General features: G+C 37.0%; 2 protein-coding genes across 3 annotated transcripts in view; both read right to left on the bottom strand.

Annotated features, from left to right (window-relative positions):
• arid3c (AT rich interactive domain 3C (BRIGHT-like)) overlaps positions 1-12,149 on the bottom strand; it is a 30,927-nt gene extending 18,778 nt beyond the window's left edge. The window contains exon 1 of the mRNA XM_087810822.1: positions 11,604-12,149. Within this exon, the coding sequence (XP_087666948.1) occupies positions 11,604-12,122 (519 nt within the window). The 5' untranslated portion in view covers positions 12,123-12,149. The remainder of the gene's footprint in view (positions 1-11,603) is intronic.
• Positions 12,150-14,187: 2,038 nt separating this feature from the next.
• On the bottom strand, positions 14,188-26,968 carry pias2 (protein inhibitor of activated STAT, 2). 2 transcript variants are annotated; one of them, XM_087798332.1, is made up of 14 exons: positions 26,914-26,968; positions 26,077-26,240; positions 24,513-24,600; positions 24,285-24,335; positions 23,127-23,217; positions 22,907-23,041; positions 22,726-22,831; positions 20,201-20,274; positions 19,974-20,134; positions 19,768-19,901; positions 18,643-18,820; positions 17,517-17,647; positions 17,400-17,437; positions 14,188-15,724 (listed from the first exon to the last, which is right to left on the bottom strand). In XM_087798332.1, the coding sequence occupies exons 2-14, from the start codon at positions 26,186-26,188 to the stop codon at positions 15,515-15,517; spliced, it is 1,509 nt and encodes a 502-aa protein (XP_087654458.1). In that variant the 5' UTR covers positions 26,189-26,240; positions 26,914-26,968; the 3' UTR covers positions 14,188-15,514. The 2 variants fall into 2 exon arrangements, with proteins under 2 accessions (XP_087654458.1, XP_087654460.1); XM_087798334.1 differs by having other exon boundaries at positions 18,643-18,817.
• Between the last annotated feature and the right edge of the window lie 138 nt (positions 26,969-27,106).

Here is a 27,106-nt window from a genome sequence, read left to right as displayed (position 1 = left end):
AACATTCACTTTCACAGAGGACCAGAGTCACGTTAACAGGCCAATTTAATCAATACTGGAAGACATAGGGATGACCTTTGCAATCAGTGGGGCCCTGTGGACGAGGACCCTGAGATAATAACTGATCATTTAGAAGTGTATTAGCTGTCAACAGTATTAAAGGACCAGCGCAGGTCGGCACTCAGGAGGAAACCATGGGGGGTTTGAGGTTCGTTAAGAGGACGGTTCCGGAGACGGTGCGACAGTGTGTGTGTGAGTTGGAGAAGGAGATTTCAGGAGTGCATTGTGAGAGCTGCACTGCAGGCAGCCTGTGCTCTAGGGAATATCGAAAGGTAAAGAGACAGCAAGTGATCGCAAAAATGTTAAGTGCACAAATAGACAGTGGGTAATAATGCAGCAAAATCAATGGTGAGGCTACCAGCTCTCAGAATGACAAGTCGCTCAAATGCAGGCAGAAAAGTACTGCAATAAATCACACAAGTCGGAGTTATTTCAGGCTAAAAGATCAGACACAGTGGTGACATTTGTTACTTTGCGCATGGTTCTACCTCTGCTTGGCTGCGTTATTGTCCCCTAGTGGTAAGTTGGTTTGGTGCAGTTTTTATTTGCTTCTAGTATTGCCCGTGTGCCATAAACGTCAAAGTCAATTCCAGCAGTAGTTCAATCTTCTAAAGTTCTGTGGCAATTAAATTGAGCTTTGAGCTTTATTCTCCATCAATTTCCACATGGTGTTCTGTGGGGATTTTCTGTTGGGAATCACCACTTTCTTCGTGGTGTTTGAAGGTAGGTTAGTGCCATGAAAAAAAACTTGCATGCAGATACTTAGTTGTTTAAAAGCTGCAGTGGTGAGCTAGAGTGGAGATGCCACCGCCAGCAAATGTTAGATACAAGCAAGTGGACAGTTGGCGAGGTAGATAGGTTAGCGAAAATGATGATTTCTCCGGTTGATATTATAATTGTAGTTAACAATTTTGTAGGCGTGCAGTGTTTCTTAACGTAAATTTTCCATTTTCCATCTAGTGTCTCAAAATTATTGAATTCAGGGTCAAAGCCAAGACGGAGAAGGTCTTTCAAGAAGGACGTCTGGGTTCTTGCTGAGATTTTTTTTTTTTAAGCAACAAACCCATGTACAGTTTTGGCGTTTGTGTTCTCTAACTTGAGGTAAGATTCTGCTCCTAATTTTCTACTTAAATTAAGAAAGCAGCATTGTTCAATGGCTTTACTGCCATTCCAAGGATTTTTACCTGCTGCATTTACTCTTCATTTAGCTTCCTGTACCCAACTTGCTTACTCAGTTAGCATGTTTACCTCCTGGATCTCCTCCAAACTTCCATAAATAGGAAAGATGGGTTGTGTCCTTCTCCACCCGCATGATCTTCACTGTCCGTCTGGCATGTAAGTTAGTCAAAAATAATTGCTCTGTAACTTCCTGCTTTTATCTCAGCTATTTGAGTTATGCTCTTATTTGCGTCCATCTATTGGTATAATTAGATAATGAAATCTAATTAGAATCTCAGCAAAAGATTGTTCTGCAGCTCGAGATGGAAATATGTGTGCAGTGTTGTTCCCTACAAATCATTCAATAGAACAAATGAACATTAATGACCTTGATGATTCACCAAAATTGTGTTACGTAAACATATTTGCTTAGCACCCCTCCTCATACAAATGTAAATATTCAGAATGCTATTATACAATTTAGGAGTTATACTAGTTAAAGACAAGGCTTGCCTGAGGTGGCTAGATCTTGTAATACCAGGGACATTTGAAATGAGGGTGTTCCATTTAATAAACTTATCTAAGAAAAATAGAGGTTTGGTTTCCCTTAAGTACCTTAAGCCTTATCACTTCTGAGCTCATCCAAGTTTTAATTCGATCAAACAAATGTAAGAGTGTAATAAAAACTTGTAGAAATGCTGATCTACCAATTTTAAACACAAAACTTCTGAGACTTCCCCATATCTTGGCTGGCTATATATTCTCCACTGTCAGTCGCATGTATTACTTGTATATATTAGTTTAATTTATACAGAAGGTAACTGTAAAATCTTTTTTTGTGTTGCGTGTTTTTTACCCTTTAATTCCACCCATTTATTTCTGACGTAGCCACCGATTTTTACTAGAAATTGATTATAAATTTGTTTATGAGCCCAAGTGAGGGCAGCTGTATAACAGCGTAAAAACCAATACACTTCAATAATTTTAACAATAAGTTACAATATTCATGTTGGCTTCTACTTCTACTAAATTCAAATTCGTTAATTTAACTCTGCTATTTTATAGTCACATTTCAATGTGTCCAAACCACAACATCATTGGCCCTGACAAACACATGTAACAATGAGCCAACAATATTTATTTTAGATGATGGGCTGATCCTCACCCGTTCAGAGACAGATAGTACCGGTCACATGCAAAGGAGTTAAAATATGTCGGCCAGCAGATTTACTATCTCTCTGCTAGGTTGAGGAAAAGTGCTGTTTCCTCTTTTGCGGTAGCTCTGGTAGCCCAGTGATGTCAGCAGGTGAACAATGTTTTTCTTGGACCGTAAATTCAGCCATAGTCCAGACATTTGATCGGGTTATGCCGTTTGAGTGTAAGGCAAAGATAAGGAAATTGTGACTTTGTCTCTCACTGGCCCAGAGAAATTAATATTAATTAGGGATCACAGTGTGCTCTTTATTGATGAGTGAACATTTGTAGCGTAAGTGGTAAATTATCGAATGCGATTATAAAAATAATTGTGAAAATTAATTGGTGATCTTTTTAAATGCAGCTGGATAAAGGCATGATGATGAGGGGATTGGGTTCCATGAAGAGTTTGGGATGAAATGAATATCAGATGTTACATTTAAAAAATCTGCAGATGATGGAAATTACTTCAGATATTTGACCATCAAAACTCTTAGATTAGAAGGAAATGGTTGTTTATCAGGGCAGGCTTTTCAGATGACAAAACATATTAAGGCTTGTCAGGTTATAAACTTTTCTCTGTCGACTCAAATATACAATAAAATTCAATCTAATATGTCTTAGTTAAATTTTACTGTCATGTCATTTCTTGTTCTTGTATTTTCACTTTTTTTTTGTTCTTGCTTTTACGAAACTTTCTATCGTCAGCTGTGAACTGGAAACCTGATTTCCAGACGGAGATCTCCAGAGGTCTATTTGATCTAATCTAGTCGAAAGTACGAAAACCACTATTTAGATGGATGGATTGATTTTACATAACAATTTATGAACTACTGAGGGTTGCCCAGAATGGGTCAAATGATATCCTTGTATTGTTAAAACTGCACAAAAGATTATTTCAGAATCAGAATCAGAATCAGAAAACCTTTATTAGTCCCGCGAGGGGAAATTCGGTTTAACAGCAGCAAGAGAAATAAAAACACCCAGAAATAAAAACGAGAAAGAAAATCTAAATGGAATAAAAGATAAATCTGCGCTATATATCAGGTATTGAAATTGATTTGGTGCATTTAGATGCTGTGAAAAATGTTTCTGTCCCCCAACAATTCTTCCCTGGTCACCTGTGGCTAACTTTTCCCCCTCTGTCCGAGTTGCTAACACATTATATTAGTCTCCTCTGAGGTTCCCTCCAACAAGGTCTATTGATTGTTAGTGCCCTTTGGGAAATGCTAGATCTACGACCCATGACACAAGGAGTGTTTTTAGAAAGCATGTCTGCTGCTGCTGGATCCTGCACTTCGCTCAATCATGCAACATTTTCTTGTGAAAATGTATCATAACACTAGACGTGAAACATATACCGTAAATTCCGGACTACAAGCCGCTACTTTTTTCCTACACTTTAAACACTGCGGTTTATACTACGGTGCGGCTTATTCATTTTTTTTCGTGGCGGGAAAAACATTTTGCTCAGCAACAGTAGACCAATAGAATGAATGAGTAACTTTGTGTCAGCAGCTCCCTCCCGACTACGAGGAGAAACTTACTTCATTCCGCACATTCACTCAAACAAAGATAGCGGAGAATTCCATCGGGCCAGATGAAATCATAAATATGGATGAAGTACCTCTGACGTTTTGTAACGGACCTTCTCACATAACTCCTCGAGAGATCGTCACACACACATTCTTCATGGGGCGGAGCTCTGGTGCGGACTTGGTGACGCTCCAGAGTGACAGCATTAATTATAACAACACTGACCACACATGAAGCCGTTATAGAAGTTAATCAAAATATATTTACTTAATAACATTTAACAAAAAGCGCTCCTTAAAGGAGGATCAATCAAACATGAACAAAACAACGAACACCCACGACACCCCACAGTCAAATCCCCGCGATCAGTGTCCAATGTTCAAGTCCATTATTGTTCAGAAAAAAGGCTGCGTTAAGTGAATCCTAGGTGAGGCGCAGAGACGCAGGACGGCCCGCCGTGAAGTCGCTTTTATCCGCGCAATCACTGCGTTACGATCAGGTGGAAAAAAGCAAACTACTCATCCGTGTTGCCGGCGTGATGAAGAAATAATTCCCCGGTTGAAGGACACGGACAGTTTGTCCACCTGCCTCGTGCTTTTGTCGCTAGTTCCTCGGACTGTAAATATCTGAACAATGCTTAAGAAGAATAACACAGTGCTTTATTTATTTAAGTGTAAGAAATGGACGTGAATTACCGGTAGTTCATTTTTTTGGCTGTTTAAACCTGCGGCTTAAAATCCGGTGCGGCTTGTATAATTACAAAATTGATTTTCTTTCTAAAATTTGAGAATGTGGCTTTTAATCGGGTGCGCTCTGTAGTCCGGAATTTACGGTACTCTGACTTAAAACAGGCATCACCTCACACACCTGCACTTACAGCATCACCTATAACACATACACAATTTTAACCCAAATAAAACTTAAGGAACATATACTGCTATGTAACAAACACTATATTTTTTTTATAAAGAGTTGCTCATTGTTTCTCCTGAATATAAATTGTTTTTAACTTGGCCTTGTGTCAAGATATAGACCCAGATTTATGCATCTTAGTTTCCTTTCAATCCCAGTGTAACGTCCTGTGTGTAAAATCTAAAATATTTATTATATTCATTTTTTTTGCTTTTCAGGACTGACAGAATAAAGACTGGACTGACGGCGGTTCTACCTTAACGTACTGAGCGCATCAGATCCGATCGATAACGCAGCTAAATACAGGTCTGTGTTATAGATCGTCAAAAAGGTGCAGGTCCACAAAGACCAAGGGACCAATGCAGTGCCTTGTCATAACTGATTGAAGCTTATTTAGCCCTTATTTAATTAAACAGTCCTTTTCAATCTCAATAAATGGTTTAACCTTTGACAAGAGGGTAAGAATGTGATGTCTTAACATTCCATTAATTATTCTGAGACAGTAGAAATAATATCCTCTAATGGAAATGAAAGTCTTACAGTGTAAGCAACCACCCGCCCCTTTAACACTCACTTATGAGCAGCATAATCACCTGAGGCGTTTGAAAACATCGTGTTTCAAAGGTAGGAGGCAGCATACAGTATATGTTCACAGATACAGTCGTGAAAAAAGATGAAACATGGGATGCCCAATTTAAATTTGACACTACTGTCGGAATACTCAGAAAGCACTGTCGGAATTGGAGGTGAGGTAAGGAAGGACCTTGTATAGTCCCACTGTAGACCTCACAAAATAGCATTTCACCAATATGAGTACAAATAATAGATTCGATTTTTCTGTTCTTTTGATTTCACCTGATTTGTTAAATCAGGTGGTATTCAACATCTGTGTAACAATATATATGTTTATTTGTCCTCTATTTTTTGGATAGAATTCATATATTCTTACTAAATACAGTGGTAGCTCACCAGGGGTTGTATTTTACTATAAAATCGATCAGTTCTGGGCACCCAAAGAACACGCGAAAAATAATAAAACAGTATAACGGGCCAGAACTAGGGCTGTCAGTGGTAATGCAACAATAGGTAATAAGTTATGAAATGCATCAATGGATATCCAGCTCTGTGTGACACTGCAGAGATGGTCACGAAAACAAAAAGAGCCACATTTAAAACACTGTTCTCTTCATATATTATCAAATGAAAACTAGTTGCAAATAAACACACACATTTTCATGAAAATGTAATTTAAATGTTAAAAGTCAGTATTTTAATAATGAAATCATTAACTGTTTTTTTAACATAAGGAAAGTTACTTTTTTTAGGTTTCTCCCGCATTCCCATTGACACTTCTTATTCTTTAATTTAATATGAATCATTATTTTTTAAACTTTTTGGGGGAAGGGAAAGTCTAGGCATTTCTGCTGAAGCTGGCAACCCTATCCAAGATAAAGTAAGAGAAGATGAAGATGAGATAACATTTCATAAGCATGTGGTTTTTTTGCACACTCAAATTTGCCAGATAAACTGAGGAAGGATTGAAAAAACTTAATAAAATTGAAAACAGTTACAATAAGTACTTTTGTTCTAATCTGTAGCCAATGAAATCCTCAGTATCTAACTCTAGTCGAAGCCACTTTTTGAAACTGTGTTATGGCAACTAGATTTAAAGTTTCTTTCACACAGACAGGCTTTGTTTTAGTGTGAACAATGTTGGGTCAGTAGTATCAACATTTCCATATAAAAAAGCCCAGACACAAGCATAGTCACAATCTAAATGTCTGAGCATGCTTAGCATTACTGTACAGGTACATTTTGACATTTTTTAAATACTGTTTTTTAACCCTGTATGCACATTTCTCATTACATTTAGTTTTCATGTGTGTTCAAATTGAATTTGTTAGTTTTCTCTCACAGGCCATCACTGTTTTTTTCACCCATGAACAGCATTTACATTGATACGTTTCAATGAGTAAATTCAATATTATGTAAAATTGTTATACTGTTCTAAATTGAGTAAAAATAAAATGATGATTGTAACTTTTTACAATTATTGTTAATAGCTGCTATTAAGTATCATTTATTCTACTATGTGATCAGCTGTGAGAAGCCTGAAATGAAGGTATACTTTACACATTAGAAGATAACTTGTATCCAAGATCCTCCCCACAATGGCCGGATGGAAAAAGTGTCCAAAAGAGTGAGCGATGATGTAATGTTTGCCAGATCTGATCTCATAAACAGTGAGTGAGGCTTTTGCAAGCAGCTGCAGGAATTCCAGGCCAAGGTAATTAAAGTAACACCCGCACTGAGCGCAGGAGGATGCTTGAACAAGTTTGGTTTAGAAAAAAAGAGCAGGAAGAGTGTTCTGTAAAATTTGTTGATGGTTCATTTGTTTCCTCAAATTGAACCGCTTATAGTCACCTTTCTCTTTTCACACGGAGCCAACCAAAGAGAAAGGCAAAGAAAATCTTAGATGACACAATTTAAAAATTTGAATGAACATCATTTGTGTAATCCTACAATGACTTGTACCACGGCAGTACATTTATGAGCCAGTCACATCAATGAAAACCGACATCTTGAGAAGAAAAAAACAAGGGAGGTGCTGCATCTACGGACAGTATTTGGCATGTCCATGTCAGTGTTAGTACTTGATGGTAAAGCCAACAATCCAAACTAGGCTTTTATGAGACCAAACATTAAAATGTTCTGAAATGTAGGATTTTTTTTTCAATTCATCTATTCATGAAGATGTTCAAAATACAAAATTAATAAAATAAAAAACACAATTCAATATTATGATAACTTGCTTTCTTCAATCAATATTTTTGGCTAATACCAAATCTATATTATATCCATATCAATTTCTCCCTGAAGCTAAGACAGTAAACGTAACTATAAATATTTATCATTATCAAGTCTGGTAGAATAGCATTGCATCGTAGTACAATACAATACTACAGTACACTGCGTTAAACACGTTGTGTAACTTTTTGAATGAACCTCAACTCTGTTACTATTGATTTTAAGTTGTTCAACATTAACAGATACATTAATGTATAGGTCACACTGAGCAATGAAATAAATAATAAACAATAAATGCAAAAGAAACAGACTATGAGAAAAATAATATTTTTGTCAGTGATTTAAAATGCTGCAAAATTTCTTGACAAAGAGAAGTATCACTGTCTCATCCCCTGTAGTCACCTGACATGCTTCTCACATTGGATGGAATTCACATTAGTTGTTACTGGTAATCTCAAACCAGGTTAAGTTAACACATAGACTAGCTAGAAATTAATAATAATCAGATTATAGACATTTTTAGTTGGTAAATTGTGTTCCGAATTGTAGGGAATAATCATGTTAATTTAAGATTAAATGGAATGTTACTTCAAAAAGTAAGCTTTGTTCATCTTGCATGCTGCAAAAGTGGAAATTGATCATCTATGGATCTATGGGCAGAAAATAACAGTCAGTTTGTCGAACAGAGATATGTGCAGAGCAGCAGAGAACACTCAGATCTGATCATTAACTCTCGAGTGTTGGATGAATCCCAAAAGCGAGAGCAGCTCACGGTAATGAGTAGTTAGCACAAATCTCCGCCCATGGATGAGCATATAAGTAGGAGAAGATGATCTTGTCCACCTGTCAGACATGCAAAGAGAGACAAACCAACTTTTCTAAAGATGGAAATCATTTTGAGTGAAGCGAAGTTAAAAAAAAACATTGTATTTCCTTTCGTTAGTAGTGGAGGTAAATGTACGTATTTTATTTTTTTCCTCTCTCAACTGCCTTGACAGGACAGTCAAAGGGCAGGGATGCGACAGATACCGTAAATCATTCTAACAAATAAACGCACAAAATAAACACTTCACAGTCGCAAGAGTAGTGATCTCACAGTCAAAAATATCACCTGCTGACGAAAGCATCAATCACATTATTAAGGTAACCACTCTGTCAGGAAATGACAGAGAGGTTACCTGACGATTGTTAACATCATTTCTTATTTTAAAATTTTATTACAACAAAGGTCTATATTCTTATGTTGTTGTTTTTTTCCTTTAATGAACATTTATCATGTAGGAATTCACAAACATGGACATAATGGATTTTAAACCTGCTAATTGTCAACTAAATGTACATTTACATTTACACAATTTGATTGTGAATAAAAATAATTTTGACGTTCAAATCACATTTTCCAAAGCATCCGCTGTTGTGTTTTTTGCGTTAATGTTTTATACTGTGTGTCCTCAGATTGTGTTTACAACTACCACCGGTAATTATGTATTTATTTCTAAAATAGTCTCAGCTCTGGGCCCTTGTTTCATATTTCATTTTTGATTGATGGTGATGGTGAGGAAACAACGATACAAAATCAATGTTGTGTTGTCATCAGGAACAAATTAAATATTTTGATCCATGACACTGACAAAAAAGTCTTTAACCTGTAATTTATTGTCGTCATTTATTTACCTTTTAAGGTAAGTGGGTCAATAAATGTAGCAGTTAGTGAGGCAGACTGATGACCCTAGACGCTCATCCAAGAAGTCTCTGGTGCTCTGGCTGATCACCAGGGAAAGGCAAATATTCCAGAAGCACTTTCCAGGACCATATATGATAGGGCATATAAGAGGTCGTGAGGAACAAAAAAACTGCCAAAACTCTCCCTCAAGCCGTTCAACTGGTGGAAATATAAGAGAGGAAAAGGTGGCTGCACTGAAGGGACTATTTCAGGAGCCTGAAACCAAATGCAATAGTATCAGGAACCTTTGAGTTCCTTTAGAAGCGAGTCCTTGGATAGTTCCCTGTAGAAAAAAATCACTTCTCACCTCCACAATCTACAATAGCTGACAATAAACGAAAGCATTAATAATGAATGTGGAGGACTATGATTCGTTGCTGATATATTATATACCTTTTAACACAATTAAACACACAATTATAGTAATAAAAGCTCAGAAACTAGTCAACTTGGGTTCCTTAACTCTATTCATGAATAGTTTGAGCGAGTGTGTTCATGGTTTGGATTATTTTCTTTAACATTTAGGCAACAGTCCAGCTCCTAACTCATTGCTCACACACAGGGATATCCCAGCATTTTTGGACTAGAGCCTGGGCCAGGAATGTGAGTAGGTCACACTTCCCAAGAATTTCCTGATGTGTGTCCAAAGCTACATGCCTCGGTGTGATGATGCTGCCTGTGAGCTACTGACAGAAAATGCTCATGTTTTGCTGCCACAACTCCTTTCAAGGAACTATGTAACACGTTTAATATAAACACACACACACAGACACAAACTCACCCACCTATTTGTATATGTGTGTGGGGGGGGTGTGTGTGCGCATGTGTGCGCGTGTCCATGTGTGTGTGTTTTAACCCGTTTGATTTTGGGGGTTTTTAATTTATGAAAAAATATATTTCTGTGATTGATTCTATGATTATTGTCACATTATAAATCATTTGTGTACAAAATAAACGCGTGCTAATATTGTGTAGATTATTGATTAAGTGGTTGTTGTTAATATTTAATTTTAAAAAAACAGAGACACTCTGTTATTATATCACACTTTAAAGCCGTGGCATCGTCGCGCTGAACCCTTTGTATCTATTTGATTTCACTGTTTTCTCAACATGTCTACTCTGAGACCCACTGGAGTAAATTTTAGAGAGACAGTAAACACTGCTTGTGTTTTATTCTTTTGTCAATGAAATGTGTTTTTTTTTTAACTTCTACAACTGAGGAGTTTTTTATTTTTAGCTCAGAGCACGATCTTGAACAGCATTTGTTGTCATTAAAGGTGGTTTTCTTGTGCAGTTTTCAGCACGCTTACTTGGCTGGCTCCACTCTGTCTGCCAGGCAACCATCAGCATCCTTTTATTGTCCCCATAACACTTAAAGACAACATACAAATGACACCCTGAATACGTCCATATGCTGAGGAATCCTTGAAGCCTGATACCTTGTATAATAAAACAAAATGAGTTTAGAATGGACTGATAGTGGTCCATCCTGATTGTACTATTTAGTGAGTATTTTAGAGGATCACGTAATAAAAACAAGTTCTAAATGTGAAGTCGGGTCCCTCAACAATCTATACAGAGCAAGAAATTAGTTTAAGGCACTATTTTAATAGCTATTCTTGACATTCAATCGTGATTCTGTACATTGCTTAAGTACACATCAAATTTAAGTCATTTGATCTAACATATAAATAACACATGACAATTACTCAAAGTATAGATCAGCCTGCAGCCAGACACAAACACACAAACAAATCCAATGAGTACTGACATTGATGTGTACATTCTTAAGACTGGCAAATTAAAACAAAAAACAACTATGAATAATTCCTATCCTCGTTAGGAATGACTACTTAAAAAATAAAATATTGTGTAAACGTGTCCGTCTGTGAAGAATTTATAAAAACAAGTTTAGAACAAATAAGTTCAACTATTTAATAGGTTTTTATAGTATCGTCGGTAAGACGAATCATAATTCTGTCTATAGGCAATAACATCATCAGATTTTATATTTAATCCTCTCTATATCAGCAGAATAATTAAATAATAATTAACTTTTTTACAGTATCAGTATTAAATCAACTTTTTTTTAATTATTCAAGCTTGAAGATGTGAGTATTTTTGTGTGTGTGTGTTTTCAACGTACGGTGAAAACTTAATTTTCGTGATTGACAACCTATAGAAATAATTATTATATAATGCAAAAACGTACCTGCTTGAACTGCTCCTCATAGGTCCACTCGTGGTGCTGGGCCTGCGGTGGTATTGCTGGAGACTGGGTGTACCGGCCAGGGGCCAGTACTAGGCTCCCCGGGACCCTGGGCAGGAGGTGCACCGGGGGGTTCTTTGGAGACGGACACGCGTCCTGGAGCGAAGGCTGTCGTTGCTGGAGGTGGCTTAAGTCAACCTCATCCTCTTCTTCCTCCAGAAGCTCCTGCTCTGCCGGTTCGTTCGAGTCCTCGACCTTCCTGGAGGAGTTCGTGTCCTCGCCTGCTCTCCGAACATCCACGAACGGGAGCGAGATCGCGGGCGCAGAAGCGCCCACTCCCGCCGCGAGCGCGCCTCGCACCGCCGCCTGGTAGTGTCTGAAGGCGATGGCTTGTTGGTTGATCTGGGACTCCACCACGGAGCGGAGGTGTTTCCCCTTCTCCGACTGCCGAAGCTTCTCCTCCAGGGCGAGCCGGGCCGCCTGCTGCCGCTGCAGGTTCTCCATGACCGCCTCCAGCTTCATGCCGCCGCCGGCGCCAGGGTACTGGGTGTGTGTGGAGGCAGAGGGAGCCTGGAGGCTGCTGGACGAGAAGCTGTGCTGCAGGAGCATCACAACATTTAAACTCTTGAGAAAACTAATGCAACAATGATACACGTATTCCATCTTCAAGTCAGTTTGATAAGTTAAATTAAATTTTTCTTAAAAACAAAACACAATTTTAAAGATAAAAACAACCTGTCAAAGTAGGGATCTTACCAAAGCAGAATTTGTTGCCAAACTGTTGTCAACCATGCTGCTGCGTTAGATAAACCAGATTATAAATCGAGATTAGAGGATTTCTTCACCCTCGATGTCTCTAGTCCAACTGGGTCCACGACCGGCAGCAAACACTTAAGTGTGTGTGACAGTAGTGGAGCTCTGCTGCGTGTAGCAACAAGTGCCAGTCGTAGTAAGAATGACCTCTGGAGGCAGAGATCAGCTCTGCTGCTCCATCTGGAGCTCCACGTCAACCCTGAGCCCCCACCTCCATCCCTCCCTCACGACCTGACAACCTGACACGTCCCCGCAAAACACACGCGTTTACATCAAATGACTGGGATGACAGGGAGTTACTTTTGGTCAAACAAATCAGATGGAAAAATTTAAAAAAAAAAAATTTCCTTTACATTTGTTGTATCGTTTGCCCTTACTTGGCAGACATGGAGGGTGCAGATGTTTAAAACTTAACATAATGAAAATAATAAGCCATCAAAATACAAAAAATAGAATCTATCTGCAGGTCTAGGGAGAGGGCTCAGACCTTAGGAGTCTTCAGATGGAAGGATGTGGACAGGATCGATGAACAGGCAGTGAGATCACGGTTTGACATAATAAATGAGTGAATCAAAGGTTCTATGAGCGAGTGAAAAGATGTGCGGGGAAGTGGTGAATAGATGAGAATGAGGGATGGATGAATGGCAATAAGAGAAGGTTGTGTTCAAGTTTGAAGTGCAATATCTGCAATTATCTCTTGGCCACTGTGAAAACACGAACACTCCTTTTCATTTCATCTCCGTCTCTCATTCTGGTTCGATTCCGCACGCAGGGGTTGAGCAGTACAGGACAGAAGCTGGCAGGACAACAATAAGTCCAGCGTGTGTGTTCTCCCAGAGGGCTGTATTCCTGCAGCTGACCACCTAACAAGCCTCCACTCTGCCGGTTGCTTCATTTTACCAATAATTGGGTTCTAACTTCTGTCTGATACCAGACATTTCACACACCTTTACCAAGACTGCACCACACATTGCTCTGAGGTCTTTGTGTGAGTGTATGGGTAAAATAATATTAAGGGACTGCCTCTGATCATTTGCTTACGGTTGTTTGATTCTGTTAAATTTCACTACAAAGTTGTGCTTGAGGCAAACCTTGTTCTAAGAACTGATAATGGCAAGATCTTGGTGATTCAAGAGGGTCTTTAACTAAGTCAAAGTGTCATCTTTAAACATCTTTTTTTTTACTATCTTTATTTTAATAGATATTGTTTTTTCTGGAGTGCCATAGGGCTCAATTTGTGGACCAATGTACATTATTGTTCATTATATATTTTTAATTTAAAGATGAGCCGATGCTTTTCTAGATGATAATTTGACTGTACCGAGTGTTGAGAGGTTATCTAGCTTGCATTGAAATTACCTAAATATCGCTCTTGTAAACTAACAGTACCATAGCACAAGTTAGGATTGGATGCAGATTAATTATGATTAAAATGCTCGAAGAAAGACTGGCTGACCACATTGAATCCAAAGAGCTAGTGTTAGCTAATTCATTCTTACACTATGCAGTCGTGCCCCAAACATGTTTTTTTTTTTGTTTTTTTTAATAATGTTTTTTAAACCCCAACTTTATAACTTTTTGGGGGCATTAGGTTGATTGACAACTGTCAAATCAATCCAACCGAAGCACTTAACCATTCAGTGCAGTTAGAAGGGGGAGTAGGGCTGGTCCAAGCACATGGCTCGTTATCGATTTTTCATTTTATCTTCCTGATAACTTCAAAATGTCTCTGTTCTTGTATGAAAACACCAAAAACTAAAACATGTCAAACCCCTATTATACAACACATGAATTCATTAATTGAGAATCTTAAATGAAGATAAAACATTCTCTAATCATAGGATTAGAATAATCGACTTGTTGAATGACAAAGGTGTATTATCGTCCATCTTGCAGAAATACAAAAAGATTCAACCAAGTTAAAAAAGTAAAACTCAAACATCAACTGCACATGTGCAGTTACAGTATAAAAGGGTGGGAATTATCATTGCATTGATGAAACGTAGTTGTACCCCAAAGACACACAAACTAAAATCAATGACACGGGCAAAAAAGGAACACATGGTCTCTCAAATGATTAAAAAATTAGCCAATAGTTAAACAAACCAAACATTCTTGATTTTGGAAAGAGAAACAGAAGGAATTTATGTTAAGTTGTTCTTTGAAGATATTTTAGTCATACACATACAGTATACAGATTGGAAGATTTGATATCAGAAAACACTTTGAAGCACCAATAGTCACTCCTACGAATTTTCTGATACCCAATATGTATAACAACTCATTTATTAACACATGTTCTGACATGGAACTTGAAATCACACTGAGAAGGACACGTATGGTCATGTTTTCCTGTTAAAAGACAATGCATTACAGCACCCCTTCACCGTCTTCTGAAAGAAGATGTTCAATATAAAGTTATTAAACAGAACCTATTCAACTGGAAAACAATAAATAGAAAAATACATTTTGAGCCATGTTAAGACGATTCTTTCTTTCTTGGTAAATTGACTTGAATTATCTTATTGTTCTCCATTTGCAAAAAAATCTATAAAAGAGCTACTTGTTTAATATAAGAGGACAGGATTACATCTGTATATTATGTGGCAGTGGCTTATTTCATAATTGTTTAAGCTCTGATTCAAGACCTTCTGACCGGCAGTCCAGGTGTGACATGCCCATCAGCTTTGGTTTCACACAAACTACAAAAGAGTGAAACTGTAAACACCATCAACATAATACAAATTGTTTTAAATAATCAGGCACCAGATTACATCATAGAAAAGACTGGTCAAACACTGTGGGAAACAATACTACAAGTAGTACCTAGATATCATTAATGACAAGGTGGAATTTTAAACATCAAGTTCAGGTCTCTCCATTTGCAGTCAAAATACTTCTTAAAAAAATGATCAAAATAGAATATGGAGATTGTTTTAGGCATCTCATTCAGCTGCTCCCGTGGTTCTGACTTTGTCTGGTGCTCTCAAGGGTCTTTCTTGTAGTAAAAACATATATAAAACTCCCCTCGTCCCTCTTCAAGAATCAAAGTTTCTGTCTTTTTGCAGTAACGCCTCCATGAAAATAAAATAGGAAAAGTCTCAATCCAGAGAGATGATATCTGATATATCACCATCAGTTCCTCCATTGCCCCCTCCTGACCGCGCCTTTGATTGGCTATCATGGATAGAACTGGAGCTGGATTCATAGTGGCTGCTGGACGACGAGACAAAGGCGTAGCTGGTGCTTGCTGAAGAACCAGTCTGCATGCTGTTGGTCTGGCTGTCCATGTACATTGATGACCGGTAATGCTGTGGAAGCAGGAGATATTGTTCAGTAAGTTCTCTTCAACAGACATGTTCGTATGGAGGCATTTTACTTCATTTTATTCATTAACCCTTGTGTTGCCTCTGGGTCAAGGTGAACGACAGAAATACATATGCAGTGGTGGGGGCTACTATACTCCGCATGGTCCTTTTTGACCTGAAGAAACATAAACTTGGGTGTACGTGGAAATAAAGGGTGACAGGGGTTAAACTTACTTGCACCATCTCACAGTTAAAACTTGATGAGATAAGAGAAAAGGGGGCTAAAAGTACTTTTGTGAATAAATTAACCCTTAAATAAGTTTTAAGAACTGAATGTTACAATTTATTGACTTTGTTACTGTTTAATAACCTGAGTAGTGATGCAGCCACTACTTAGCTTTTGCTGCAATACGACACTATAATAGTTTTGATTAGCTTAATGTAAAAAAAAAGAAAAAAGAAATCTGTGTTAATATTTACAATTTTACTGTGGATTATTCTGTTCTTAAGATATTACCGGTATGTGTAAAACACTCAGCGTCACTTCCGGGTCCAAGCTGCTTTGTCAATATATCAGTGTCCTGTCACTCAGAGTTTTAACAAAACTGAAACAAATAACACTTCCACTTTGCTGAATGAAAGACAAATACTAGAGGAGCGAATAGAAAAATACAACAAAAAAAAAGTGGAGAAATGCAATAGCATTGAGACCCTTCTTGCCTTTCAGTGTTGGTTCGGAAAAAAATAACTGATGGCAAAAAGATTTACCGCATCTTAACTATTCAATTTCAATATGCCTGGACGGAAGCTATAGTCATAAACTTACTTTTTTTTATTGTTGGTGTTGCTTGTATACATCTGCGTTCTATAGTTTAACTACCGTACTTCAATAGGCAGAGTAAAAAATAATTAGCCAAAAAAAACATTTTTCTTAATGAGTCAAGATACTGTTAAGACATGCACTCTGCTACCATTCTCTTGCAATTCACCTTGTAAAATTAGAATGTGCTTTGTCTTTTCCCAAAACAGAGAATCCGACTAAGATGAGAGAACTTTGAGTGATTAATATGTCTAGATCTCTGCTAGCTCAAGGTCCAGACCAACCACCCCAGAACGTAAACCCAGAACCAAATTTTGGATCATCCACCTCAGCGATCTTAAGGAGGATGTGAGAAATAACGAGAGGAATAGAACACCAGGCCATGACCTATTTTGTCAAAAAACCACCAAAGGGAGACTTAAGTGCAAATGCTGCCTCCATGTGGGCAGAACAAAATATGACACAAACTGGAAGTTGTGTTCAGTCACAAATGACTTGGGCCTCTGTGGAATCTAACGTTTTTTAAATGAGACAAAAAATCGTCTGAGGCATTGTATGTATAATATTTTTGTATAAAATTAAAAAAAAAAACAAACATATTTTTATGCCAACTTATAAAATAAGATGGTTTCACAGAAAATATTTTTCCTATTCATATACAGTGTTTTTGTTTGCCTGTGGGTCCAAATAGATAATTATGCATGTCAAAATTACAAATGTACTTTACATTAACATAGCTGAAGTTGTCTTGATACAAATAAGCCAAGGTAACCAATTTTTACTGCGAGATGAAAAGGTCAAAAGTACCATTTAAAGTAGTATACTAACTTTCTTTCAATACACACATTCAACACATACCTGTGTATCCGCATGAATTAAAGGTAAAAAACCCAAACCTAAATAGAAAGTAAAAGAAGAGAAATATAAAATTAGAAATATAAATTATAGGTATTTAAACTGGCATTTGGGACTTACTCTGCATATCCGCAGGAATCGCTGCAAGGTTAGACGTATGAAAGGGGACAGCTAAGGTTGATGTTAAAAATGATGGGTCAAGAGTTTGGACAGCTGGGACACGCATTGTAGACGGCTGGTAAGTCAAGACTCTGAGAACAAAAGAAAAGGAAAAAAAAAATCACAGTTGCATGCCCATCCCTGAATGGATTCATTACCATATTGAGAAGACCTATTCAGTGTGAAGGTAAGTAAGTTAGTTTCATGTGTAATCACGTACCAGGGTCACGAGGTCTTCATAGACAAACATCTTTAACAATATGTTAAAGATGTTTGTCTATGAAGGATAAGTATATGCGTTTTTAAAGAACATGCATTTGGAAATAAACATAAGGGACAGAATGCACTCACAACTTTGTCAAAATGTAAATAAATGACAGACCAATCAGTAGGGCGTGTTTTTTTAAACACTATTCTGAGACATGGGACTTAAGTTTTGTGAGTGTGAATGTACATCAATTAAATTAAATTTATTTAATCTTTATTTATTATTTACTCGTATTCAACTTTATCGAATGTCTAGCCCATATATGAAAAACTAGAACCTAGCAATGGTAGTAACTGCTTGCTAGATTATAAAATGAAAATGTACGCTAAAATATTATGATCCGATTGGTAGACTAATTGAAAAAAATATTGGTGACTTATCGATTACCAAAATAATAGTTTAATAAGTAGCTACTTTCCAGGCCGATATGTATATCATGTTTAAATAAACCAGAATGTGGGTGTTTTAATGTTTGTTTAATGCATGTTTGAATCTTGGTCATTAACGTGTCTCTGATGTCTTTTTTTTAACATGACAAGTGAGCAAGGACAGAGCAGCAAATAGGCATGTACGGCAGCGCTTAACCAGAATTTTTCCCTTTTCATTTTTGATACTTCATAACTTTGAAGTAATCTTAGTATAGGTGGTTTCACATTTAAAGCAATTTCAACACAGCAGCAGTACATCCAAGCTAATTTTTTTTTCCTGAAATGTAATGGTTTATTACCAATAAATAAAATACCTTCCATTTGTTGAATACAATTATTTATATACACACACAGGACAGATTAAAGTAACCAAATACTTTCCAGTTCTTACCCTTTTGAATGCAGATCCTCAGTCTTGGAAATATATACACAGCTTTTCTTAGGTGGGGGGTCATGGTCTTCATCGTCAGACGATGAGCTCTCCAGAGTTAAATCAATGACGTCTGCCTTTTTGGTTGAGCCTGGATTAGCAGGAGGTAGAATCACTGCCGACTGTCGCTGTGGAGCTGCTGGTAGAATAGATCAGAATAAGTTAAAATAGTTAAAATTCATCTGTGTTGGATATTCAATTAAAGGTTCATTGAACGTTATTTATGCTGGGAGATTAAAGAAATAACAACTACAAATAGTCTTGACCCTTACAGAGGGTTAAAAGAAAAGTGTTTTTTGTCTAGAAAGTAATGAGTTCGGCCCACTGAGTGCTAATTAAATGTTTTTATTGAATTGGCCCATATTTGTGACAGCCTGCCCAGCATTGCCTAGAAACCCCTGACTGAAGCCAGCATATAGGTCGACATTGGGCTCAGCTCAAACTGAGCTTTGCCCATCATGCTTTGTAATTCAACTAGAAATTTCGCCTTGGCAAACAGCCTTTGGATAGAAACTAAAGTTGTTCATGTTTGACGGAATATGCTGTAAAAAGCGAATATTATACATAAGAGGTCATCTTGTCAATTAGCTGCTTTACTTGGTGATGCTACATTGCTGTAAGTCAAGGGTGTCTTAACTGATCCAGAAAAGAGCTGAGTGGTAAACAACACACCAACTCGGAACGTATCTTGATCAGAAGAGACCCTTCCTGTTCTAACGACTCATGTGGCTTCACAATGCATCTGCAGCAAGACCATTTAACTTTAAAGACAGCATGCTGATATAGAAAGGCTACTGTTTTTCTAGTTTGTTTCAAAATGTCATAATATTTCTGTTGAAGTGCACATTCGTCAACCATTTTTTAACATCTTTTTAATTGTACCTTGTGTTCTTGTTTGCTTGTTTATTGTTAATTATGAGTTTTAAATGTAGTTTTTCTTTAAAATAAATTTTAATTATCAACAGCCAGCCTGTTCTATTAATTACATTAATAGTCAGAAAATACAGTTTGCATTTGTATCAGACAAAGGATATATTTTTTTGGTCATGCAACAGTGGTCAGTGTCTAAGACCTGGTGGAACTTACCCTCTATTTTGGCAATAGGTTGCGAGTGGACCTTCACAGCTTCTTTCTTTGGCCTCATTGGACACCAGCTGCCATCTTCCTGAAATTTAATTTCATCCGCATCCGTGCAACCATTCAGAATCTCCAGAAATAAACTGCAGATAAGAGATGTTTAACCGTTTATTTCCAGCAATATAAAAGATCTTGGAAGGAAGATGAGAACTGACCCGTCAATAATGAGACTCTCATATGTAGCCTTCTTGTCACAAACAGGGCAGATCCAAGTGGGTTTCTTTTCATTCATCTGGAGGTAGAGGGCTGCATCGAAGCACTGCAGGTGAGAGCAGGTCACAGCCCGACACGGTACCGTCAGACGCATCTTTCCTAACTAGAAAAATAATCATGAGAAAAACTTCCACCAAGGAAATGAACAGTACAACAACGAGTCACTTACTGGGCACATTAATGAGACTCGAAGACTTGTGGTTGCAATTTCACTGTCAGGATCTGCAGTAAGTTTCTCTTTAACTGTTAACAATGCAGCACGAAAGAAAAAATATGTAAGACATGAATTTCCATTCAATTATTTTATTTAAACTCATAGTTAACCCAAAATTCAAGTTTTCCCACTCACCCTCATGCCAACTAAGAGTTGGAATTATTTTCAGAGTACTCGGTTCTGTTTTAGAGTTATAAGCAAAAATGTCTAATTATTGTTATGTAGTGACTACCGCTCAATTCTCGTCATCTTCATCTATTACAAAAAGACACAATATTTATCAGAAATTCATACCGTCAATCATATATACACTTTCCCAGGTTTCTGGATAGATTGTATCACCTAACCCAGGGGTAGGGAACCTGGTCCAGAAAGAGCCGCAGTGGGTGCAGGTTTTTGTTCCAACCGATCAAGCATGTACAGTTAAACCAATGAGGTTTCAGCTGAACAAGCAACACCAGACTGACAATCAACTGATTACACTCCTAAGACACCTGATTGGATAAAATGTGTCCTCTTGAATGGTTGGAACGAAAACCTGCACCCACTGCGGCTCTTTCTGGACCAGGTTCCCTACCCCTGACCTAACCCATTGTCTGCTCTACTTGGGATCTCATCTTCACCTTGTCTTCCTCCACTAAAGACATCATCGCTTTTGAAGATTAATTATTTGAAATGGAAGTCCGTTTCTTGTATGTCATTGTTTGATTCAAAGCTTTTTTCTGTTTCTTGGGTGAAAATAGAACACTTTTACAATGATACTGATGATTGTTTTTTTTGTAAAGTTGAATAAAAAAAGTGTTTAAAAAACACAAACTTAAAAAACCTCCTAATACCTTCATGGTGCTTGTCAGTAATGTCCCTCTTCTAATGAAGCCTAGACATAATAAACAAAATTTAAAATAAGGCCATCAGCCTGAAAACATCCGCTAAAACCAAGCTGCAATTTTAGACTTTTAATTTTATGGGAACAATTCCTAATGTCAAGGCTTCAATACAAGACGGACTATACAGACAAGCAGCATGTTGGTATATGGATGTTTTACCTAGGTCTTTTTTGGACAAATATGAAGACAAGTGAGCATCAGTCACTACAAAAAAAATGGACATACATATTTGCCTATAACTAGAAAAAGGAACAGACTAATCAAAGAATAATCCTAACCCTTAGTCAACATGAGCGTGTATTTATTATGAATTTTGGTGTGAAATATCACTTTATTAAATACCAACCAACTACATTTATTTTCATGCATCATTTTGTTTTAATACCTGCATATCAAGGTTGGGCACCAAATTCACATTACTAAAGTAAAACTTTTTTTTATTTATTTAAATGTTTTCATTCTAATTTTAAATCATCTTTATTGTGATTTTTTTTTTATTAAGTTATTAATACTTATTTTTTACCAAGTATTATCTCCCCCTCCCCTCAGGGGAAAAACTTGGCCATAGCACCCTTTCTTTCCAACCCAAGATCAACAACATCACACAGTAAGCATACTTCCATCTTCGAAACATTAACCGACTCTGTCATTCCCTCCAGCAATGCTATCCTGGTCCACTCCCTGCTCACATCCCGCCTGGACTATTGCAATTCACTCCTGTCTGGTCACCCCCTCAAATTGTTCCACAAACTTTAACTGGGAAAAAAATGCTGAGGCCTGGATAATCATCAAGACCCCATCTATCAATCACATCACACCTGTTCAACAACTTCACTGGCTCCCCATCACCTACTGTATTAACTACAAATTCCTCCTCCTGACTTTCAAAGCTCTCAACATCCTTGCCCCTCCCTACCTGACTGATCTCCCCCACAAAATCACTCCCAGCCATACACTCAGAGCCTCCCATTCCATTAACGTTACCATCCCAACTGCTTGTATCGCCACCATGGGGTCCAGAGCCTTCAGCCGATCTGCCCCTCACCTCTGGCACTACCTCCCAACAGACAATCGCAACATCACCACTCTGACCGTTATTAAAACTGATCTTTTTAAACTTGTTCTTTCACTGTCACACTTTTTAATGTCTTTGTTTTATAGTTCCCTTTAAGAATCTTTCCTAAAATATGTTTTACTGTTGTCTTTTTAACCGTTTATTATACGTTTGTATGGTGTCCTTGTTTGACCTGAAAGGTGCCTTAGAAATGAAATTAATTATTATTATTTTTTAATTTGTACGTTTTGGATATGCATACATCTATGAAAATGATTCATAACATTGTCTACAAAATATTTCTCCAAAAAATGGAGTCCTAGTGGCTAGTAAGAGCTTTATCAGTCTTTTTCTATTTAATAAGGCAGTTGCCGGTCCACTATATTGGCTAAATGTTTGCGATGAGGATCGATCAAAGACCATTGCTAGAAAAGAGTAATCCATTCATTATTAATAGTACTGTACTAACAAATGAGTTTGTTACAGTTCAACAAAGCAGGAGCATCGCAGGTTGTTTGTTTATGAGAGTGCAAATTTACTGAGAGCTCTGGAGTGGTCTGGGTTTCTGATGCCCTTCATCCGCAGTCTTTGCAGAAGCAAAGGGGACGTAAGCTGCCTCACCAAGTACACAGATATTGAATAAGTCTGCAAAAAAATATATATTGTCATGATTAACAGGTTTAACTTTTGAGCAGGATAAACAGCATTTTTTTTCCACACCTTTCCAATTTCAGGAGCCCATGTAACCGAAATCTGATTCGGTACAGCGGATGTGAGTCGAACCAAGGAAGTAATATTAAGAGGTCGTCCTTGTCTCTTTTGTTCAACACCATTTTTGGGAGGTGGTGCATAGCCCTGAAAAGAAAACGCAATTGGCTAATTCAGATACATTTTGGCAGCCATATTTAAGGCTTTAAAAAATTTTTTTTTAAAAACATACCGGCAGAGGAAAGAGCTTTCCATTAACTTTGACACAGAGACTATTGGGGTAGGTATCCTCCTGAGGGCAACTGGTCTCTGACAAGCAAAATCTGATCAAACACAAAAGAAAAAGTGAGTTTCGCACTTAAAGTACTTCAGATTCAATTTTGCTATTAGGAAATGTTGGACCAAATCCAACATGAAAAGGCATAACCAACCTTTTTGAAATTGCATTCTACTCCCAAGGTCACTGGGAGGTATCACCTTTTCACTAACTAAAGTTGCATGCTCCACTTTATGATAATAAACTTTTGATAGTAATTGATGTCATTATAACACTACTTCTGTTCTCGGATCTTTACCTTTAATAGTCATAAAGGAATATTAGAAAAAGAAAACCAAATTATAATATAGATAATAGAAAAAATATATATCCTTATATCCTTTTCTAATTAGGCTACCTGGTTTTACAAGCACTACATTGGTTACACCTATTAGGGTCACCTTGACCCAGAGATAACACAAGGCTGTGTTTTCTTTTGTTTTTTAAGAGAAATCCATGCTTTTGTCCTGGTGACGCATCAGATATAATTAGGTCCACTGAGAAATACATTTAAATCGTCAGACAATTTAGTATCTAAACCCTAATCTGAACTTTAATAAACTTGAGCCGTTTAACTGTATGTAGAGGGCAACTTGTGTTGATTTGCGTGCCACTTAACTGATCTTGGACCCCTTTTGTACCCATCAGTACGTGTCCATTTTCACAAAACTCAAATTAAAATATTTACATTACAAAATTAGCCCAGCCCCCTGAAAACGCTTTCTTTTTTTTCGGATAATCTTGTAATGATAACTTCAAAACATCGTCATGATGAGCGACTTACTGCATCTTGGAGAAGAAAAAGTCGACATTTGAAACATATTACTCCTTTATCAATTAAAATCTTTTAGTTTATTTTTATCATAAATGTATATTTGCTACAAATTCTTTATCAATACATGTACAATCTAAAGTTACATTTAGACTGTTTGCCTTGAAAAGAATTAGATTAATTCCATAAATTGGATTTTATCTGATTGATCTGGCTTGTATTTGTGGGGCCCGGGAATTGAGTTAAAGGAAAAAATATTTAAAAATGATATAATGACCAGCCCCCATCAACATTGAACTCACCTTAGTTGAATCTGAACCATATAATCTCGTCTGCCTCCAGGTAGAAAGTCCCTGCAATGAATAAAGAAAGCTTTTTCAAACATACACATTTTCCAAAAGTAAGATTCTATACTATGTTATATGATTTACACAAGAGAACATAGGAATAAGAACAGAAATGCATTTCATTTCATAGACCAGTTGTCTATCATAGCCAACTAGCCATACTAGCCATAAGCATACACCTACCTAGAAATGCATACTTCTCGAACCTGCTGAGGCGTCAGGGCAAAAATGAAATATCTTTCCTGGTGGTATCTCTGTGAAGCGCCAGCTCCTAGGTATAAATATGGAAATAATACATCGTGTTTAGTAACTTAGCAATTAAGCAAATTAACATGTTCTAACTAGAGAACCTCCAATAAGTTTTATATCAATTACAAAATTAAAAAACATTTTGTCACACCAGTTGTTAACGAACACCATGAAATAAGCTTGATGGGCTTCCAAAACAACATTTCACACAAATGGTAAATGTATCTTCAAGAATACAACACGACCTGTGGGGTTTAGGAAGTGAGATCTATAAAACAATCCCGTCAAAAATTGATTGATTTTGTAGAAAAAAATATATAGTTATACGTTTGTATAAATAAACATTTTAGAGGGCAACTATTGTGAAAACCCAACTCTCCTGACTTACACGCATGTTTCAAATTTTTAAGTCTTTCTCTCGAAGATGCAGCAAGTCCCTTGTCATGATGATGCTCTGTTTTAAAGTTATAACTTTATAGAGTTCTCCCCTGTCTGAAGTCTCGCAGAACAAGCGGTTCTTTTAGAACTTCTCGTAAGAAGGGAGCCCATTATGTCATTATAATGGGCTTCGCTCCTCTTGCAGCAGTGAAGAATGGACATTTCTTTATATAGATATATAGAACTTTATTGATCCCTCAGGAGGTCTCCTTCGGGAAATTGTTTACACTATATACAGTATATAGACTAGACACTATATGCACGACACTAGCGAGCGAGGAACACCACAAAATGCTAGCACATAACTTCTTCACATGTAAACCAACTTATAATTATTATAACATATAGATAGATATAATTTTATTGATCCCTCAGGAGGTTCCTCTTTCGGGAATTGTTTTTCCAATTAGCACACAGCAATACATGACGATAATTCATAAAAATAACAACATTAACAAAAAATATCTATAAAAAGAAAGTACAAGATGACACAATCTAAGTCTAAAGATAAAGAACATAGATCAAAGACAAATAACAAAGACAAAAGATAGAAAGATTAACATAGAATAGAATGTCATGATACTTTTGATCACTCCTGACCCCAAACCTAGAATTGTATCTAATAGCACGAGGAATGAATGAGTCCCCAAGGAACACTATAATATAATATCTTATAAATTATTATTCTTAGAGTAACATGTAATATAACCCTATTGAGACTGAAATGTTATTAAATTACTCACAAATACTTTTCACTCTAACCTTAATTTAGAATCCCTTATTAGTCCCGCGAGGGAAAATTCGGTAGTGCTTTTGACAGCCATTCACACATACTGATGGGAGTAGGCTGCACACCTGCGCCAAGTCTACCATAATTATAGATTAATCTTTGAAAGCGCTTAACTCATTGCATTTTAATTATCTTCATTACTGCTTTGCCAATTTTCTTATCACATTATTAGGATCGTGTCAATGACTATACTTGACTAATTGAACCATATACACAACAGAGAACAACTGCAACTGTGATCAGAAAAGAAAAAGATCAGAGAGCACAAACCAAGACTTGATGGCTTGATCAGCACGTCAAGGACATCATAGAAGGGCAATGTCTTCATCTGCACATCCGGATGGACAGGGGGTATTGAGGGGGTACTCTGCTGAAGGTTCATGCTGGCTGTGTTTCTGTAGCACGATGTTCCTTCTTGAAAACCAGGTTCATGTCTATTAGCATAGAATAAAAAGCATAAATAGACAATACAACAAAACAATTGCTATTAGCTTAAAATGTTTAGGTGCATGTAAAATGTCTTATAGCCCATATGTAGTTAATGATTTATTTAACTTTATTTAAGAATATTGTATTTTAAGAAATAAAAAAAATTGTAGCCCAATTCTGAATCCTTATTCAAACATGGGAGTACATATTATAGTGAACAAAAACAACCCAAACTGGCTATAATAATGACATGACAACATTCGTAATTCTAAACAGCTGAGGGAAAATAACTCGTTTTTATTCTCACGTATTGACACACTACCGACTTCGCACAAACATGCTAATTGTTTTGTGTCCATACTTTACTTTAAGGTGTTTTACTTGTTTTTGGTTTTCCACAAAAGTAGCACAATTTCGCTTCAGAGAACTATATAGTTGCACCCTGCCGTATTAACGATGGTTATTATAATAATAAATAGTTCCAATCACATATAAAGAGCCAGTCCAGAAGTTAGCATTAAAGCTAACAACACAAACAAGCAGAGATAACTTAACATGCTACGAAGCCGAAAAGCCAGACACCAACAAAAGAAAGTGAAGGACAATGCAACAAGCGATAATACAACCTTAACCTGTTGACATTAATCAGCAAGAAGCTATGTCACTCATGTAACTTACCAAAAACTCCACATAATCCGCCATTTTGATGTTCCAGTCATCCCGCCCAGCTATCGTCTTCCGGTGACGTAATAGTAGGGGAAGTAAAACTTCCTCGTTAGTTATAGATACAATTAGCACAAGCATACTGAATACACAATGGGACTTTATATGAATAGCTAAAATTGCATTTGAGATCACTTCGTATTATTGC

The sequence above is a fragment of the Callionymus lyra genome, chromosome 1, assembly GCF_982586985.1.
Source record: "Callionymus lyra chromosome 1, fCalLyr1.hap1.1, whole genome shotgun sequence".
NCBI lineage: Eukaryota > Metazoa > Chordata > Actinopteri > Syngnathiformes > Callionymidae > Callionymus > Callionymus lyra.
Note: the sequence above shows the minus strand (reverse complement) of the source record. Positions and strands in the feature narration are given on the sequence as shown.